Source organism: Salvelinus sp. IW2-2015, linkage group LG4q.1:29, assembly GCF_002910315.2.
Source record: "Salvelinus sp. IW2-2015 linkage group LG4q.1:29, ASM291031v2, whole genome shotgun sequence".
Lineage (NCBI taxonomy): Eukaryota > Metazoa > Chordata > Actinopteri > Salmoniformes > Salmonidae > Salvelinus > Salvelinus sp. IW2-2015.
The window spans coordinates 87058333-87079400 of NC_036842.1; the positions used below are offsets into that span (position 1 = coordinate 87058333).

The 21068-nt window shown below is 40.6% G+C and overlaps 1 protein-coding gene across 1 annotated transcript in view; it reads right to left on the reverse strand.

Moving 5' to 3' along the window:
- The window catches only part of tmtc3 (transmembrane O-mannosyltransferase targeting cadherins 3), a 131908-nt gene that overhangs the window by 76279 nt on the left and 34561 nt on the right, over nucleotides 1-21068 (reverse strand). The window contains exons 5-6 of the mRNA XM_023986028.2: nucleotides 19505-19620; nucleotides 18396-18568 (exon numbers count right to left, since the gene is read on the reverse strand). Coding sequence (XP_023841796.1) covers nucleotides 18396-18568; nucleotides 19505-19620 — 289 coding nt within the window. The remainder of the gene's footprint in view (nucleotides 1-18395; nucleotides 18569-19504; nucleotides 19621-21068) is intronic.

Consider the following 21068-nt stretch of genomic DNA (forward strand, 5'->3'; position numbering starts at 1 on the left):
TTTTTCCGATGTCCTGGTAAATTCAACCAGATGGCGAATGGAATCTTATTGCAAATGTACAAAACATCACCAATCACGACATGGCCATTTCTCCTAAACAGAAAAGACTTCGAAGACGAAACTTAGTGAGCATAGGTTTGGACTAATGGGCTGTTCGCCCAGAGACAAGATGGCATTGAGGCCTCAACGCTTTTTGAGTTAAGGCCATTTTTCTGGGATAAAAGATCAAAAACGAAAATAGAGCGCTAATTTGACCGCTTCACGTCAAAGTACATGAACCTACGGTGTCAGGAAAAAAAGAAACAGCCATTTATCTATCGTAATGTAAGAGAAATCATACAATGTACAATTGGTGGTCAAAGAAATGTGTTTCCCCCCAAAAAAAATTGATCCAGTTGCAGCGTGTTCAGACGAATCCATTAAGGCAGGTTTCAGAGCTCTGCGAGATTTCTGTGATTTTCTGAAATCACACACACTCATTCAACCCTCAGTAAATCAGTCAATTCTTAAAGTAAAGACTTAAACCTCAAAATTATGTAAGAGCCTACCCCAAGGAGGATATGTGTTCACTTTCAGCTTCCTGTGTCAACCGGAAGTGCCTTACATTGTGGTCATAGGGGCTGTTTCGAAGGGTTAAAAAGGTCAGATCTTTTCAAAACTTCATGTGTGATTAGGCAACCCTCATGAACTGTAAATCAGTCATTTCTCCCAACAGATGTCAAAGAAAAGCTCTCWCACACACACACACACAGCAAGGATGGAGTGTGACAGTGCGGGGCTTAAAGACATACAGAGCCTGCAATGGCATTAATATAATCTCTAGGCTGTGCCGAGTTCAACGAGATGCCCCGTTTGACCGTAGCTCGCTCGGTCTGAGCGCAGCGACCGTGAAAAAAAGTAGGCCCAAAATGAAGCCTGGCTCTAAATTTCAGGTGCTTTTGGGTGACAGCGGGAGAACCGTTAGGGTTAGTAGCACAATTCAACCTCAGGAACGTTCCTGAGGTCCTCCCGATCTGTGCAAGCCTAACCTTGACTGTGTGGCATTAATCCTTAACATTGAAAACAGGGTGTTTMCATCTAACAGTTTGCAATGACTTCTCTCCCCATAGGAATACATTGCCTGCTCCCCTAAATTCAACCTGAAGCCTATGTGGCTTATGAATGCCTTATGAACCTGTCTTCGATGACTATCCATCAGGCCACTATGAGGTCTACATGTGTTGATTCTAAGCTTCCTGGAGCAACCGGAAGTGGTTAAATTCACCCTAAAGGTGTTTTGRTATACCCAACCTGCAGTTTGCGATAAACACTGCAGTCAACCCTGTGTAAATCAGTCAGTTCTTAACGTAAAGACTTTAAACTCAGGATTCTGTAGCCTACCCCAATGAGGATATGCGTTTACTTTTAGCTTACTGTGCCAACCGGAAGTGCCTTAAATTGGGGTCAAAGGGGCTTTTTCAAAGGGTTAAAAAAGTCACATCTTTCCAAAACTTCAAATGTGTGATTAGGCAACCCTCATGAACTGTAAATCAGTCATTTATCCCAACAGATGTCAAAGAAAAAAAACTTTAGAAACCTGTTCTAGAGCTCAAGTCGATAGTGCGTGGTGAGTTGTGGCTCTAGAAGGTTCTCAGACCGAGAAACAGCCTTGTACATTCGCAATAACTTCAATTCATTTTGACCATTACGAAAWTGACAACATTTAGAAAAGTCCCAGAGTCGCAAGTCTAGGTGCATTGAAACCTCCTCGGCCCATAGAGACGGACGCTAACGTTTCTGTCCGATAGCTCATTCAAGGACCCCRTAGYTACGCCCTGAAAATGTGGATTTTCAGCACCAATTTAGGTCGCTGCTCAGGCTCCAAATGACCTATCGAGCCGAAACTCGGGATTCGGGGTCGCCTCAGCTAGGCCTACACATAATGTCAGAACTGGACCCGCAGCTAGTACGTAACTACGTGTTTTATGTTTTTATTATGGTTTAAACAGAATGCGCTGTGAATTTTGGGCCTGCTCTGAAATATGTGATAGTTGGCTTCTAAACGAGTTGGAAAAAGTGGGTTTGATGTCAGTTTGTATCAGCTTGGTGTCAGAATGATATCTAATTGACTGATGGAAGGCTGACTTGCTGGTTGACTTTTGTCAATTTGCAATATGTTTAACTTCTCTAGGATWGGGGGCAGCATTTTCACGTTTGGATGAAAAGCATAACCAAATTCAACTGCCAGCTACTCATCCCCAGAAGATAAGATATGCATAATGTTAGTAGATTTGGATAGAAAACACTCTGAAGTTTCTAAAACTGTTTGAATCATGTCTGTGAGTATAACAGAACTTATTTAGCAGGCGAAACCCTGAGGACAAACCATTCAGATTTATGTTTTGTTTTGAGGTCACTCTTTTCAATGAATTTTCATTGGGAATACATATTTCTAATTGACCTTCTTGCAGTTCCTACCGCTTACACTGGATGTCAACAGTCTTTAGAAATTGGTTGAGGGTTTTTCCCTTTGTGTAATGAAGAAGTACGGCCATTTTGAATCAGGGTCACTTGTTGTGTCCTGTTTGTTAGAGGCGCATGACCAGAAGGCTAGCTACAGTTTGTTTTAATCCTGTATTGAACACAGATTATCCCATCTTCAATTTTATCAATTATTTACGTTAAAAAATACCTAAAGTTGTATTACAAAAGTAGTTTGAAATGTTTTGGCAAAGTTTACAGGTAACTTTTGAGAATATTTTGTCGTCACGTTTCACAAGTTGGAACCAGTGTTTTTCTGGATCAAACGCGCCAAATAAATGGACATTTGGATAATATCGACGGAATTAATCGAACAAAAGGACCATTTGTGATGTTTATGGAACATATTGGAGTGCCAACAACAGAAGCTCGTCAAAGGTAAGGCATGAATATACTTTTTATTTCTGCGTTTCGTGTCGCGCCTGCAGGGTTGAAATATGCTTCTCTCTCTGTTTACTATGGTGCTATCCTCGATAATAGCATCGTTTGCTTTCGCCGAAAAGCTTATTTGAATTCTGACATGTTGGCTGGATTCACAACCAGTGGTAGCTTTAATTTGGTATCTTTCATGTGTGATTTAATGAAAGTTTGATTTTATTAGTAATTTATTTGAATATGGCGCTCTGCATTTTCTCTGGCTTTGGCCAAGTGAGACAGTAACGTCCCGCCTAAACTCAGATTTTTGGATATAAATATGAACTTTACCGAACAAAACATACATGTATTGTGTAACATGAAGTCCTATGAGTGTCATCTGATGAAGATCAAAGGTTAGTGATTCATTTTTATCTCTATTTCTGCTTTTTGTTACTCCTCTCTTTGGCTGGAAAAATGGCTGTGTTTTCTGTGGCTATGTACTGACCTAACATAATCGTTTGGTGTGCTTTCGCCGTAAATCCTTTTTGAAATCAGATATGTTGGCTGGATTCACAAACAAGTGTAGCTTTAATTTGGTGTCTTTCATGTGTGATTTCATGAAAGTTGGATTTTTATAGGTCATTTATTTGAATTTGGCGCTCTGCATTTTTACTGGCTTTTGGCCAAGTGGGACATTACCGTCCCACATATCCAGAGAAGTTAAACAGTGAATAAACATCCCCAAATGGACATGATGAAATCACAAACAACGAGTGATGGAGAGGAACCACTATCACTGCCCGGCCATCCCGAGTTCATCGGGCCAGTCAATTTTGCATTTCTATATATTGTCTGTGAGTATAATATTGTCTGTGAGTATAACAATACTTTTTTTTTTTTTTTTTAATCTGTGTTTCCTGGACCGTCTATCCTCCATTTAAAGGGGTATCAACCAGATTCCTTTTCCAATGGCTTCCTCAGGCTGTGACCAGGCTTTAGACATAGTTTCAGGCTTTTATTTTGAAAAATGAGCGAGATGTTTCAGAAGAGGTCAGGTGTGCTCTGAATAGTTCCTGCGCGCGAGAGAGGGGCCCCCCAATTTCCTTTTGTCTCTTAAAGAATAGGTTATGGTCCGGTTGAAATATTATCGATTATGTTTGTTAAAAACAACCTCAGGACTGATTATAAAAAACATGACATGTTTCTACGACCATTACGGATACTTTGTGGAATTTTTCGAACGGAACAAGGCTGTAGTTCTCAACATAATGCGCAACCCAAATAATATTTATTGAACAAAAATAACATTTGTTGTGTAACTGGGAGTCTCGTGAGTGGAAACATCCGAAGATTATCAAAGGTAAGCGATTGATTTTTATTGCTTTTCTGACTTTCGTGACCATGCTAATTTGGGGCTAGCTGTTGTAGCATTGATTGCTACACTCACAAAAGCTTGGATTTCTTTCGCTGTAAAGTATATTTTCAAAMTCTGACACGATAGGTGGATTAACAACAAGCTAAGCTGTGTTTTGGTATATTTCACTTGTGATTGCATGATTATAAATATTTTTTGTAATATTTATGCATTTGGCGCCCTGCAATTCTAGCGGTTGTTTAGGAAAGTGATCCCGTAAAAGGGATCCGTAGCGCAGAGAAGTTAACTAACCTCCAAACAAGCTTCAATGCCATACACCACTCCTTCCGTGGCCTCCAACTGCTCTTAAACGCTATTAAAACCAAATGCATGCTTTTCAACCGTTCGCTGCCTGCACCCGCCTGCCCGACTAGYATCACTACTCTGGACGGTTCTGACTTAAAATATGTGGACAACTACAATTATCTAGGTGTCTGGCTAGACTGTAAACTSTACTTCCAGACTCRTATCAAAAATCTCCAATCCAACATTAAATCTAGAATTGGCTTCCTATTTCGCAACAAAGCCTCCTTCACTCATGCCGCCAAACATACCCTCGTAAAACTGACTATCCTACCGATCCTCGACGATGTCATTTACAAAATAGCTTCCAATACCCTACACAGCAAACTGGATGCAGTCTATCACAGTGCCATCCGTTTTGTCAACAAAGTTCCTTATACCACCCACCACTGCGACCTGTATGCTCTAGTCGGCTGGCCCTCACTACATATTCGTAACCAGACCCACTGGCTCCAGGTCATCTATAAGTCTCTGCTAGGTAAAGCTCCGCCTTATCTCAGCTCACTGGTCACGATAACAACACCCACCCGTAGCACGCGCTCCAGCAGGTATATCTCACTGGTCATCCCCAAAGCAAACACCTACTTTGGCCGCCTTTCCTTCCAGTTCTCTGCTGCAAATGACTGGAACGAATTGCAAAAATCGCTGAAGCTGGAGACTTATATTTCCCTCACTAACTGTGAACATCAGCTATCTGAGTAGCTAACCGATCGCTGCAGCTGTACATAGCCCATCTATAAATAGCCCAACAAATCTACTTAACTTATCCCCATATTGTTTTATACTTTCCTGCTCTTTTRCACACCAGTATTTCTACTTGCACATCATCATCTGCTCATCTATCACTCCAGTATTAATTTTTTAAATTATAATTACTCCACTACTATGGCCTATTTATTGCCTTACCTCCTCACGCCATTTGCACACACTGTATATAGACTCTTAATTTCTATTGTGTAATTGACTGTACGCTTGTTTATTCCATGTGTAACTCTGTGTTGTTTGTGTCGCACTGCTTTGCTTTATCTTGGCCAGATCGCAGTTGTAAATGAGAACTTGTTCTCAACTAGCCTACCTGGTTCAATAATGGTGAAATAAAATAAAATAAATACTTTAAAATTGCCCGAGCAGCACCAGAGCATCTAACTGTAATTAGTTTAATAAATTGTTCAGTGATGTGCATTAAAACTAAAAGTGGATTTATTTAATTTGGTGGAGACTCGAGGAACCTCAAGAGGTAACCAACCCTGTGAAAGGATTTGGTAAATCACGTCAGAAGCTTGTGTAGTAGAGCTTTGTAAACAAAAGGGAATAGTGAAGATCTACGGGACTTTAAATGAGGACCAGCCAACCTTTTTAACTAGCTCATCAGTATGTTTTWTAAACATTAAATCCTTGTCAATGCAAATGCCCAGATATGTATAGGCAGGAACCCAATCAATGGGATAACCATTCAGTAAATAAATGTGTAGTCCATCTGAAAAATGTTTGCAAGAATTAGAGAACATATATTCAGTCTAGTCCACATTATACACAGTATACAGCTTTTGTAAGGAAACAAAGTCAGAATGCAGCTCTAACAATGCCTGGTCTACATTTGGGGCAATGGCATGCATAACAGTATCCTTCTGCATACAGATGAATATTACAAGAAATAGACCAATATTATTTTTGTAAATGGTAAAGAGAACAGGTCCCAATACTGACCTCTGCGGTACACCTTTCAAAATATCCAGGAAACTAGACTTAACACCATCAGAAATCAGTGTCCTGTCTGACAGATATTCCCAAAAAATTTGCAAGAAGCCTGATCCAGGTCTATTTTATTCAAACTTTGAATGAGAATGTGATGGTCAAGTGTCAAAGGCCTTGGAAAGGTCTGTAAATAAGGCAGCACAATGATTTTTATGATAAGCAATTTAACACATCTAAAGCAATAGTAGCAGCTGAAACAGTGCTATGTAAAACCGATAGGGCTGTCCGACAAAGTCTGTTTTTTCTTTCCAWTTGAAATGTTTTAATGTGTATTTTTCCATATATTGACACATCCTATATGTTTTAACTTCATCGGGATAGGGGGCGGTGTTTCCACTTTGAACAAATTGCGTGCCCAAACAAAATTTCCTCCTACTCTGTCCCAGAAGGGTACATACATTGGCACATATTATTATTACTGAATTGTATAGAAACACTCTGAGTTTCTAAAACTGTTTGAATATATTTCAGCTAAGTATAACAGAACTCATTTGGCAGACAAAAACCTGAGAAGAGGTCCAAAACAGGAAATGAGAACTCGATTTTCAAACAGTGTCAAATGACACCCCTTCTAGATATGACTGAACAAACACTGCCTAGGGCTTCACTAGATGTCGCCTGTCTTTAGATTTTGTCTTATGATTCTACTATAACAGGAGGGGTCATAGGAGCTGTTTTAGTGAGTGGTGTCAGAATCTCAGTCTGGTTTGGTGCGAGGGGAAAGAGCTCTCGTTCCAATGCTTTTCTTCAGACAATGAATTTCTCCGGTTGGATCCTTATTGATGATTAATGTAAACACATACTAAATTATGGATTGCAACATCATTTGACCTGTTCTCTACGACTTGTAACGAACTTTTTGAGTTTTTGTCTGGAGGGATTGTTCGTGCGTCATGAAAATGGATTCCTGGGCTGAACATGCTAACAACAAGTGGCTAAATTATGGGCTTTATGGAACTTTTCAGTCATTTATAGTTGATCTGGGAATCCTGGGAGTGCCTTCTGATGAAGTTATTCGAAGGTAAGTGCATATTTATAGTGTTTTTGTAGCTTTTGTTTGACGCCAAAATGGCGACTATTTCTTTGGCTGGTTGTTGGCTCTAACGCCGTTCTCAGATTAATCTTTTTCTAAAGTTTATTTTGAAATCTGACACAGCGCGTTGCATAGAGGATAAGTTTATCTTTAATTATGTGAATAACACTTGCATCTTTTATCAATGTTATTATGAGTATTTCTGGAATCAAAACATTACTGCACGTAACGCGCCAATGTAAACCATTATTTTAATATATATATATATATGCACTTATCGAACAAAACATAAATGTATTGTGTAACATGATGTTATATGACTCATCGATGAAGAATTTCAAGGTTAGTGATTAATTCTATTCTCTGATTGTGGGTTTTGTATAAGCTACCTGTGCTGTGAAAGAAATGTCTGTGCTTTTTTGGATTTGGTGGTGAGCTAATATAAATATACGTGGTGTTTTGCCAGTAAAACATTTTTTTTAAATCGGCATGTTGGCTGGATTCACAAGATGTTTATCCTTCATTTGCTGTATTGGACCTTGTTAATGTGTGAAAGTCAAATATTTCAAAAAAATATTTTTGAATTTCGCACGCTGCCTTTTCAGTGGAATGTGGGGGGGGGGGGGCTAGACAGGTTAATCAAATCAACTATATTCACTGAGCTTGTTTTATGCTTAAGCACACGTTTTGATTAAATAATTAAGATACACAAATGACTAGAGGGAGTCCGACCAGCAATTGATTAGATTGTGCCGGGCTGTGCTCTTACTTGCTGGGCTGTGTTAAAAAAGACAGCGAGTGACTGTGACTAGCACCAGTTGTCTCTCTCTCTCCTCCCTGCTGCAGCAACCACCACAGAACATCAACAGTATTAATCGCTCTGATCGTGTTGCTGAAGCTGCAACATAATTACAGCCATTTCTGCCTGAAGAGTTCTGTTACCAAAATCCTTCATTTGTTTAGGAAAAACATTCCCTATTCCCTCAACCCTTGCTCGCTTTACATGACATACGTATGCATCGCATGCACGTAACAAAATACCTATTCGCACGGGACTAGTATTACTAGAGAACGTTGGTTATGTAATTCTTACTCTAGAATGTCCATTATTCCAGAGGACGATTCGGACAGGATTAGTTTATTCCAAACAGCCCCCTGTAAATCTTAATTTCTTCCCAATAAATTGACAGTTGTCATGACGTTGGCCTGATGGGGGAGGTTTATGACCCCCATAAACACCTTTCCCCTTTTCTCTCTCCCTACTCTACAGTGTGACTGTTGGAATGTCCTTTGTTAACATAGAGAGAGTCTTATAACATCAAAAGGGTGGGGAAAGGAACCATATTTTGGTAATCGAACCAGCTGAAAATATGCGTTGRTACTTAAAGAATATGATGCMAGATCAGTTGTCATCTGAGACATTATTACTAATGATAGGATGACAAACTGTATCTTGGAAAGTCTACACATTATAGTTATCAGATTCACATGGAATTGTTGTGCAATTTAATTGTTTAAATATGAAACTATGTGAAAAGATTAAATGTAATTTAGCTTCTTAATAAGAGAAAGGTTTGTCATAGAGTAAACTCTGCCAACTCAGTGGCCCCGCCCATGTGAACAGACAGTGGTTGTAAACTATGAAACACGRCCCTCTCTCCCAATCCTATATAAGCCCGTTGACGAAAATGTAACTTCCTGTTCCAAGGACGTGCGGGCTGGGCAGTCCCCACGTTGAAAGGACAAAGACGACCTACAGAACTAAGCCAACATCAGCAAGAACCTAATGCAACTGGCTTCGAATTTCAATGTGAAGGTGACGATTTCGACTATACCAGCCAGAATATAGCATGAGCTTAAAGTATGGGAACTTGGTATGAACTTTGAACTCTTATTCATTAAAGAAGTGCTAGGAGAGGACGGACAGAGTATCCATTSTACCACGCTCCAGTTCACCACTAGACAGTCTTCAGAGATCCATGCTGTACAACCCGGCCTCCCATCTATGACCAACCGATCGAAGCGCAGCTCAGAGTAAATATGTATTGCATTTTCCTTTTCCAAATGGGCGGTTATTTAGAATGCATAAGATTCTGTATTTACGATAGAGTAGCTGCCTACGGCCCGATAGAGACATAGCTTCTCCCCTTGTTCCTCAGTTTTCCCGCTCTTTCATTCAAACCCAACCCCCTTTCCTTTGTGTAACCAGCCGTCATGTTGGCTCCGTCCACCAGGGCCGTTTTCTTTATGACATAATTTGTAATCAATGTATGATCCATTCTGTGTAGATGTAATTCTGTGTGATTATTTAGGTATTTAGTAAATAAATAATTAAACCAAACGTTGTATTGCTGATTCAACTTGTTAGCCAGGTTTCATGAAGATAACCAAGAATTTACAACTTTCAGATGAAACTAAACAAGGTGACGATTAAATATTGACTGCTATTGATGTAAAAGATTACTAGGTCTTTAAGAGTTTATTCGGAAGATAACAGCTCTATAAACATTATTTCGTGGTGCCCCGACTTTCTAGCTAATTACATTCACCTGATTAGCTTAATCAGGTAATATGAATKACAGAGAAATKATTTTATAGAATAGCATGTCATATCACTTAATCCGGCATAGCCAAAGACACAACACAGTTACGACTCAAGCCAGGAAGTTTTTATTCTAGGCGTGAAGATACAGTATTTCCACATGTCCAGGTGATRGGGCCACACTGATGTTCCCAAGTTTCTAAACCATACCAAACCATATTTCCTATAGGGTCGCCATAATATTTGAACTGAGGAAGTGTGATCATAATCATTAGGATATTTTAGAAATCYGCAGTAATGTTCTAAATGACCCCCAGCCTTCAGATGTGAGCTAAACAGTGCAACTGCACTTGAGATGCATTTTAAGGCTATGGATGAGAAAGTTAACCTATCATTTCCAAAAATGTAGGTCAGTTGCATGCTGCTGCTTTGCAATCTATTAACAGCAAGGGTTGCATTAAATAAGCTCTATTTTTACTGATGCATTTGGTAATATTCAATTCATACGCACAAAACATGTGAAAGTTGATAGGCTACATGTAGGCTATTTATACATAGATTATGCACTTAGTTCAATTGATCAAATCAGTTATTGTTGTCTTGCGCTAACTGCGAGCAACACCTGTCAAACTCAGGCAGTTCTCAAAACACAAGGATGTCAATTCGCAGGGGACTAGCATTATCAGAGGACATTGGAGTTCGCCAAAAAACAGTAGGTTATTCTTGCTGGAATTGTTACTCTCCGGCCATGTAAAAATGACTGCCATGGTAGATTTGGAAGGGACAAAAATTACAGGTGTGACCTACAGCCGGACGTTGAAAATATGTCTAAGAGGTATTTTCCAGACGAAGTTCAATTCGGGATCTGAATGAAAGGTGAAAAGGTATTTTCAGTACGTTTAAAATATTTATTTTCCAGGGTGCTGAAAAGGCATCTTTTCCGGACGTTGAAAAAAAAACATATTTTCCGGACGTTGAAATCAGGTTAATTTTCTGTTCTGAAAGACAGTTGAAAATACGTATTTTCCTGATATTGAAAATTGTTTTTTTTTTGCGGATGTTATAAGCAGGCTCATTTTTGGTTCTGAATGAAAGTTGAAAAAATWTAATTTAAAGATGTCTTTGTTTGGGCCATTGCATTGGCTTTATTAGTCTGGATTCCAGTGACTAATCAATTTGGCTATTTAAGCTCTGAATATTAGCTACCCAATTTTATCAGGAGTTATCGCTAGCCTATTTGCAATGTGTTTACACAGCGGCAATGCAGAAGTATTTTATTTTTTCGCTATGAAACCACTGATCATGTCAATGGGGTGAAACTCCCRGACAACAGTTGGTTGTCCATTCCATATTGTCYATTTTACTTTGACCTGTCCTGTTTTTAGTATATGTTGCTTTGTTAACATGAMAGCAATTTTTTTTTWTTTGATTGAGCGCCATTTCGGTTAGGCTACTTGATCGGAGAATCGTGCATGGATGTAAAARGTGTCTCATTACATTGTCATACAATTTATCTCCAGCCTGAAGGCTTCAGAAAAGGCCACATACTCTTTCTACCATATCCTATATCAGCTACAAAATTTATGTTTTTTCCACTGAATGTTTTTTCCACTGATCATTTTTTCCACTGAATGTTGCGTCTCTACAACAGCAACCTGGAGAGGAGTGCTGGGAACGGACAAGGGGGCTGTCGCCCTCGTCAATCTGCCGCCACAGGTGGCCGCCTAATCCTGCCAAATGAGCGGGCAGGCCGTGCCTATAGCATATCATACTCACATCAATAAATTGGTTATAAAGTCTGAACATCGTAACATTTTTTTTTTTCTTCACCTTTATTTAACCAGGTAGGCGAGTCAAGAACAAGTTCTCATTTACAACTGCGACCTGGCCAAGATAAAGCAAAGCAGTGCGACAAAAACAACAGTTACACATGGGATAAATAAACGTACAGTCAATAACACAACATAAAAAATCTATGTACAGTGTTTGTAAATGTAGAAGAATAGGGAGGTAAGGCAATAAATAGACCATAGATGCTAAATAATTACAATTTAGCATTAACACTGGAGTGATAGATGTGCAAGTAGAGATACTGGGGTGCAAAAGAGCAAGAGGATAAGTAACAATATGGGGATGAGGTAGTTGGGGGTGCTATTTACAGATTGGCTGTGTACAGTGATCGGTAAGCTGCTCTGACAGCTGATGCTTAAAAAGTTAGTGAGGGAGATAAGTCTCTAGTTTCAGCGATTTTTGCAATTCGTTCCAGTCATTGGCAGCAGAGAACTGAAAGGAAAGGCGGCCAAAGAAGTGTTGGCTTTGGGGATGACCAGTGAAATATACTTGCTGGAGCGCGTGTTACGGGTGGGTGTTGCTATGGTGACCAGAGATAAGGCAGGGCTTTACCTAGTCAAGACTTATAGATGACCTGTAGCCAGTGGGTTTGGCGACGAATATGTGGGGAGGGCCAGCCAACGAGAGYATACAGGTCGCAGTGGTGGGTAGTATATGGGGCTTTGGTGACAARACAGATGACACKGTGATTACTCAGTGGATGCAGTCTGAGTGTTGGAGGCTATTTTGTAAATGACATCGCCGAAGTTAAGGATCGGTAGGATAGTCAGTTTTACGAGGGTATGTTTGGCAGCATGAGTGAAGGAGGCTTTGTTGCGAAATAGGAAGCCGATTCTAGATTTAATTTTTTGATTGGAGATGCTTAATGTGGGTCTGGAAGGACTAACCAGACACCTAGGTATTTGTAGTTGTGACAGCAAAATGGATGCTGAGGACGTGGCAAATAACCTCGAAACARGGGGATATTTACAGGTTGCTCAGGAGGTAAAGGGAAAGTCAGATGAGTGGAATAAATGTGACTAGTTGTGGAAAAAACTGGAGATCAAGAAAAAGGTAAGGAGCAAGCGCTATGTGCACATTATGTGTGCCAAACAGGTGCTGTATAGATTACAATATAATTTCTGAACATTTAGAACAATGGAAACACTAAATTATAAGCATACCAGAGTTGTAATGTTTTTTCGTCAAGCTTTTATTACAGCAAAGATTAAAAACAGTCGCATTAATTTGTGAATAAAATTTCTGAAATGGAAAGCTAATTATTCAAAGCTCGCTTTATTTTATTTTCAAAATAAAATGCTTGATTGCATTTCAAATCATGAATAACTTATATGCTGTGTGATGACATGAATGAGTGATATAGAAGTATTGAAATATTGGCCTAAGTAAGCTACGATATAAGACTAAACAAGATGTGCTCTTAGGCCTAAAGCTCGATGGTAGTTATACAAGGCTGCTATACTACGCCTAATAATGATAAAAACATTACTTATTATAATAACAGTAACAATAACAAGATCAAGAAATAGGAGCATTATTTTTCCAACAATTTGGAAGTGTCAACACAAAAAAGTATAAATAATACCAGAGAATATGTTCTAATGGACGAAAGCCTTAATTAATTAATGAATGGTTGTTAAAAAGTGTACCATCTTGATTTAAAATGTTTCCAACCTGCAATGTAAATGTTCTGAGCCACAAGCCGATCCACACGCTGAAAATGTTTTCATTACACCAGCTAGATTTTTTTTCAGCTCACCCGCTACTCTAATGCCTAGCTCAATAGGGTAAAAATGCAGATAGACAACCCCATGCTTCAGCGTATTTATTTATAGCCATTACACTGCATCAGATGGGATACTGTTGATAATGATTATTGCTAATAGCATACCTGATAATAATGGACCATGCATAGGCTATATGCATGGTCCAATATGTTAAAATAATTTTAACAAACAATTTAACCAATATATTATTTGCCTAATTTCTGGAAGTGGAAATTATATTTTAGATATCAGCATAATTGTATTTTCATTCATTTTGGAGTAGAATGCCGTTTTAATGTTCTATGGAGTCTGACTTCAGAAACCACTACTGAGAAGCGCTGTTTCAGAGACCGCAAGGGCCAGGGTGCCCTGATGAACGGCTCTGGACCAGTCTGAAACCCCCTGGATGTGAGCCCCCTCCGTTTCAACTCTAAAGTACCTCTACTCTAGCTTTCCTCTTGGGGCTGACTGCTCAAGCCATGAATGAACTACCCTGCCTGCCATGATTGTCTATTGAACCATTTGTCTTTTTTTCCTGCTTAAAGCGATTTGAGAGTAAAAAAAGTGCTATMAAATGTAATACATTTTTAACACTACAATGGCTTCAGTATAGATTTTTTTAGCCTTCACCACCTCCCATTGACCCTGGTTTGGTTCCAAAGAAAATAGCCTCATGACTGTGAAGGGGCTGGCATTCATGATTCACATACCTCAGGACCACGAGAGTTATGGAGTTTTAGTCTACATGGCTCTAAGGAGGAGCACCATTCAGACGTCATCGATAAGGGATAAACGAACGACTGTTAGCTCACACACAAAGATGGTGATTATCCAAATATGCAGCATTATTATGTCTGGGAAATTGTTATTTTTCTGATAACACTAATTCAGCGATACAATCTGGAGACAGCCAGTGGATTAACTGCTGAAGGATTACAACAAAAACAAATCTTTAGGAATGTTATCAACATGATGCCATCAAGTTGTTCCTGTCTGTGCTTGACTGGAGATCCCTAAATAATGGAGATTTAAAAAATATTCCAAGTTCTTCAARTGCAGTTGAGCCGGCACTCCCTGACCCTGTTAAGGTTTAAAACCTGGAACAAAAAACAATATTTCACATTCCACTGAGGAATTACACAATGACCATGGACTTAGTTTAAATCCCTGGATATCCTAAATATGTCTGTTACGTATCCATATTTTGTCTGTGCGTGTGCCTGGACTCCCGGAATCCAAATGTGTTCCATCATACCTGGCATGAATAAGCAGGGGGTTGGATTAACCAATACATTCAACGACCACCGCACCGGCTTCCCTCGGTCACAGGGCCACAATGACTGACTACTCTCTCGTCCACCACTTTTGGTTCCAACCGCCGTGTCTTTGTGAGATGCAGAGTAGGTGAACGGATGATCTCMGCATGTGTGGTTCCCACCGTAAAGCATGGAGGGAGGTGTTATGCTGTGGGGGAGGTTTGCTGGTGACACCGATGTATTTAGAATTCAAGGCACACTTAACCAGCATGCCTACCACAGCATTCTGCAGCGATACGCCATCCCATCTGGTTTGCGCTTAGTGGGACTATCATTTGTTTTCCAACAGGACAATGACCCAACACACCTCCAGGCTGTGTAAGGGCCATTTAACCAGGAAGGAGAGTGATGGAGTGCTGCATCAGATGACCTGGCCTCCACAATCACCCGACCTCAACCCAAATGAGATGGTTTGGGACAGCAAAGTGAAGGAAAAACAGTCAACAAGTGCTCAGCATATGTGGAAACTCCTTTGAGACTGTTGGAAAAGGTGACTACCTCATGAGGTGACTACCTCTGCCCTCCACTCCACCTGTTTGAACTTGTTATCAGTATAAAAGACACCTGTCCACAACCTCAAACAGTCACACTCCAAACTCCACTATGGCCAAGACCAAAGAGCTGTCAAAGGACACCAGAAACAAAATTGTAGACCTGCACCAGGCTGGGAAACTGAATCTGCAATAGGTAAGCAGCTTGGTTTGAAGAAATCAACTGTGGGAGCAATTATTAGGAAATGGAAAACATACAAGACCACTGAAATCTCCCTCGATCTGGGGCTCCACGCAATATCTCATCCCGTGGGGTCAAAATGATCACAAGAACGGTGAGCAAAAATCCCAGAACACACGGGGGACCTAGTGAATGACCTGCAGAGAGCTGGGACCAAAGTAACAAAGCCTCACATCAGTAACACACTATGCCGCCAGGGACTCAAATCCTGCAGTGCCAGACGTGTCCCCCTGCTTAAGCCAGTACATGTCCAGGCCCGTCTGAAGTTTGCTAGAGAGCATTTGGATGATCCAGAAGAAGATTGGGAGAATGTCATATGGTCAGATGAAACCAAAATATAAACTTTTTGGTAAAAACTCAACTCGTCGTGTTTGGAGGACAAAGAATGCTGAGTTGCATCCAAAGAACACCATACCTACTGAAGCATGGGGTGGAAACATCATGCTTTGGGGCTGTTTTTCTGCAAAGGGACCAGGACGACTGATCCGTGTAAAGGAAAGAATGAATGGTGCCATGTATCGTGAGATTGAGTGAAAACCTCCTTCCATCAGCAAGGGCATTGAAGATGAAACGGCTGGGTCTTTCAGCATGACAATGATCCCAAACACACCGCCCGGGCAACGAAGGAGTGGCTTCGTAAGAATCATTTCAAGGTCCTGGAGTGGCCTAGCATGTCTCCAGATCTCAACCCCATAGAAAATCTTTTGAGGGAGTTGAAAGTCCGTGTTACCCAGCAACAGCCCCAAAACATCACTGCTCTAGAGGAGATCTGCATGGAGGAATGGCCAAAATACCAGCAACAGTGTGTGAAAACCTTGTGAAGACTTACAGAAAACGTTGACCTCTGTCATTGCCAACAAAGGTATATAACAAAGTATTGAGATAAGTATTTGTATATACAAAAGTTTTCCACCATAATTTGCAAATAAATTCATTAAAAATCCACAATTTGATTTTCTGGATTTTTTTCTTCATTTTGTCTGTCATAGTTGAAGTGTACCTATGATGAAAATTACAGGCCTCTCTCACTTTTTAAGTGGGAGAACTTGCACAATTGGTGGCTGACTAAATACTTTTTGCCCCACTGTATATGTGTTTTGAATTACTCATCACCTTAGAAAGTGCTGGTCCATTACGTTGTGTTAGGCTTTGAAACATCCACAACGACCGTGTTTTACACTCAGTTTCAACCTGCTGAACCTCTTTCTTCAAATGATCATCACAGGAAACGATACTGTTGATATGCGTTTGATGTGATTTTTGATTTAATTTGCATTGATGTCAGTGGTTAGAGGGACAATAGAGCCCTGCGTACCAGGCCATTAGGACCTGCTGGTCGTTAGAAAGTTGGGTACTACCAAAGCATGTCCAGAGTGCATAAGAGGAGATTACCATGACTCAGTCACATGGAATTTACTGCGGTCATGACTCATGACTGCCGGTGTGCGGCAATACGTTCAACGCAACAGCCCTAGTCAGTTCCAGTGGGCCACTGTGCCTTGTTAGCAAAAATGTAAAAGTAAAAGAATAATTATACACTAGCTGGCTAGTTGGCAGAAAACATTGTTGCCTCAGCATTGAAAGTTAGTTAGGTATCTAACATAGCTATACTGGCCATCATTATAAGCTGCTAACTGGGATATACAGTGGGGAGAACAAGTATTTGATACACTGCCAATTTTGCAGGTTTTCCTACTTACAAAGCATGTAGAGGTCTGTAATTTTATCATAGGTACACTTCAACTGTGAGAGACGGAATCCAGAAAATCACATTGTTGATTTTAAGCAATTAATTTGCATTTTATTGCATGACATAAGTATTTGATACATCAGAAAAGCAGAACTTAATATTTGGTACAGAAACCTTTGTTTGCTATTACAGAGATCATACGTTTCCTGTAGTTCTTGACCAGGTTTGCACACACTGCAGCAGGGATTTTGGCCCACTCCATACAGACCTTCTCCAGATACAAAGCATGTAGAGGTCTGTAATTTTTAARTAGGAAAACCTGCAAAATCGTCAGTGTATCAAATACTTGTTCTCCCCACTGTATAATTAGGATGAAGCGTCATTCCAAATTCGGTTGACCAATAGAATCATCATTACACCCTCCCTCTAAACCTCACCTAAACGGAATGAACGTGCTAAAACTTTGCAGCAAAAWAAAGGCAGTGAAAGCAAAGGGCAGGGTAACATAACCCAAAAATGTTTTGCATTAATTTACAATTCATTTGTACTTGCCTTTAAAAACAAATAATCCTTGCAATATTTATTTAGCAAGCAACTGTTTGGGGAAGAAASAAGACATTTTCTCTGTAGTAATGGTACAACCATAACACTAACGAATCTGCACTCTCTAGGGCCTCGGAAACTACGCTACAGTGAAGCCTAATCATTACAACAATTGGGATATTTTTTTTTACAGGCACAGTGCTCCCAAATTAAAATTTCAGGTTGCACAGCAAAATATTTAGGAGCATATGTGACCAAAGTTGTCACCTTAGAGCCCTGTCGATCCTATCTGGGGAACTGCAACAGTCCTTTAAACCACAAAACAAACATTTCAACACCTTGAAAATGCAGGTTCGACATTTATTTTCTCAATCGATCTTGTAAACGCAATGTGTTTCTCACTATATCTAGGCCTACACTTTTAAAGGTCGAACAGCGGTCACTGATTAGGTAATAGACTATGTACTGTTCCAAATGGTGGGGCTACCATGAGCAAAAACATGGATTCTAACAGAAACAAAAATATGCACACCATCTTTGCCGCCATGGAAACACATCAACAGCTCCACCCACCTGGTAAACACAGGGAGCTGTGATTGGATGACCTGGACCCTGATGATGACCAGCAGCAAGGTGCTGATGATGAGGACGATGAGCTTGAGGAGCGTCTGCAGGACAGCATAGGGGAAACCATCTTTACCCCTCAGCACCTGGAGGAGAGTATCCAACAGCATGGGCAGTGTGAACTGAGAGGTGGGGGGGGGGGGAGAACGAGGGACAGGGGGATTGAGAGATAGACAGTGAGAGAAACAATTAAATGACTTATCTGTACACGGGATTCACAATGGGGTGAGAGGTCAGTTGTGTTGATTTGTCATTCTAGTCAACCTCCAGTTGAGAAACACTGATCAGTTAACAATGTTTTCTTGATACAAGGCCTAGACTTGTCTGAATACTAAGCTTGAAGGCAAATCAACAGAGTGAAATCAAGCATTTAAACCAAACAGTGGCTGTTCTATGAAGTGCAAACAAATCCTCAACTAATATAACCAGCTGGATCAAGATTCTTTAATATTTGGAGGCAAAAATAGACTAACGAGTTACATGATACAAACGCATCAGGGAGCCAAAGCCAAGACTCCTCTTCATCTGCAAGCAGAGGCCTTAGCATTGATAAAGTGTCCAAGACTCCTCTTCATCTGCAAGCAGAGGCCTTAGCATTGATAAAGTGTCCAAGACGAGGGAGAGACGCCAAAACAGCTGCTCACCATCATTCCWTTTAAAGTAACCCTTTTGTAGTAAAAATGGGAGCTAGCCAGTATCATTAAAAAAGAGAATCGTCCCATAACTCATTTTATTACTGGGGTTTTGTAAGCAAGGGCGTGACCGTGCAGTGTGAGTAATTGTTGAAGCGATGGCGAGTGTTGCACTGTGGAGCGAGGTTACGGGCATGGCCTGCCTTACCCCTTGTGCAATTTTGTTCATTCCCATTTTGTTGTCATTCTGATAAGGGCCATTGACGGTGTAAACATCCTGTTTTTGACCTAAATTACACTACGTTAATAAAGTACTTTGTTTTTAATTGTGAGCGTTAAGCCGTTTCTTTTCAAAAGTTTGTATCTTGTTATGATTGCACCTCGTTTCACATTGGTTGAGCGCCTACTTCTCCTCTCAAAACGTACCCCTTGTGCAACAAACACCTCGTGGACACAGCAGATGGCGATGACTGTGATGCCTTGCTCCTTGCATAAAGTGGCTGCAGCCACCAGAACCACAGTCACAGCAATGGGAGTCCACACTAGAGAGAGAAAGAAAGGTTGAAAAAAATAAGGAAAATAGAGAATAGGATGTTGCCAGAGGTCATATTCATACACACAATCATATTCTWCAAAAATGAATGCATTTCCACACAACTTGCTATATGCCCTATTCTACCTCATTGTTGACTACACCAAATTCAGCCAGAATGATGCAAAACATCAGCTTGCTTGTTATTAGAGTTGCAAAGCTACCAGTAATTTACCAAAGTTAACGGAATCTTCAGTCATTTTGGTAATTAACAGAAAATATATGGCAATCWATCATATCTTTGGTAATATATACTTGAAAAGCCTTTATATATATGTATTTAAATAAACTCAGTAAAAAGAAATGTCCCTTTTTCAGGACCCTGTCTTTCAAAGATAATTCGTAAAAATCCAAATAACTTCACAGATCTTAATTGAAAAGTTTCCCATGCTTGTTCAATGAACCATAAACAATTAATGAACATGCACCTGTGGAACGGTCGCTAAGACACTAACAGCTTACAGACGGTGGGCAATTAAGGTCACAATTATGAAAACGTAGGACACTAAAGAGGCCTTTCTACTGACTCTGAAAAACACCAAAAGAAAGATGCCCAGGGTCCCTGCTCATCTGTGTGAACGTGCCTTAGGTATGCTGCATAGAGGCATGAGGACTGCAGATGTGGCCAGGGCAATAAATTGCAATGTCCGTACTGTGAGACGGCTAAGACAGCGCTACAGAGAGACAAGACGGACTGGTGATCGTCCTCACAGTGGCAGACCACGTGTAACACCTGCACAGAATCGGTACATCCAAACATCACACCTGCGGGAGAGGTACAGGATGGCAACAACAACTGCCCGAGTTACACCAGGAACGCACAATCCCTCCATCAGTTCTCAGACTGTCTGCAATAGGCTGAGAGAGGCTGGACTGAGGGCTTGAAGGCCTGTTGTAAGGAAGGTCCTCACCGAATATCACCGGCAACAACATCACCCATGAGCACAAACCCACCGTCGCTGGACCAGACAGAACTGGCAAAAAGTGCTCTTCACTGACAAGTCGTGGTTTTGTACCAGAGGTGATGGTCGGATTCGCGTTTATTGTCGAAGGAATGAGCGTTACACCGAGGCCTGTACTGTGGAGCAGGATCGATTTGGAGGTGGAGAGGGTCCATCATGGTCTGGGGCGGTGTGTCACAGCATCATTGGACTGAGCTTGTTGTCATTGCAGGCAATCTTAACGMTGTGCATTACAGGGAAGACATCCTCCTCCCTCATGTGGTACCCTGCTGGAGGCTCATCCTGACATGACCCTACAGGATGACAATGTCACCAGCCATACTGCTCGCTCCGTGCGTGATTTCCTGCAAGACAGAATGTCAGTGTTCTGCCATGGCCAGCGAAGAGCCCGGATCTCAATCCCATTGAGCACGTCTGGGACCTGTTGGATCAGAGG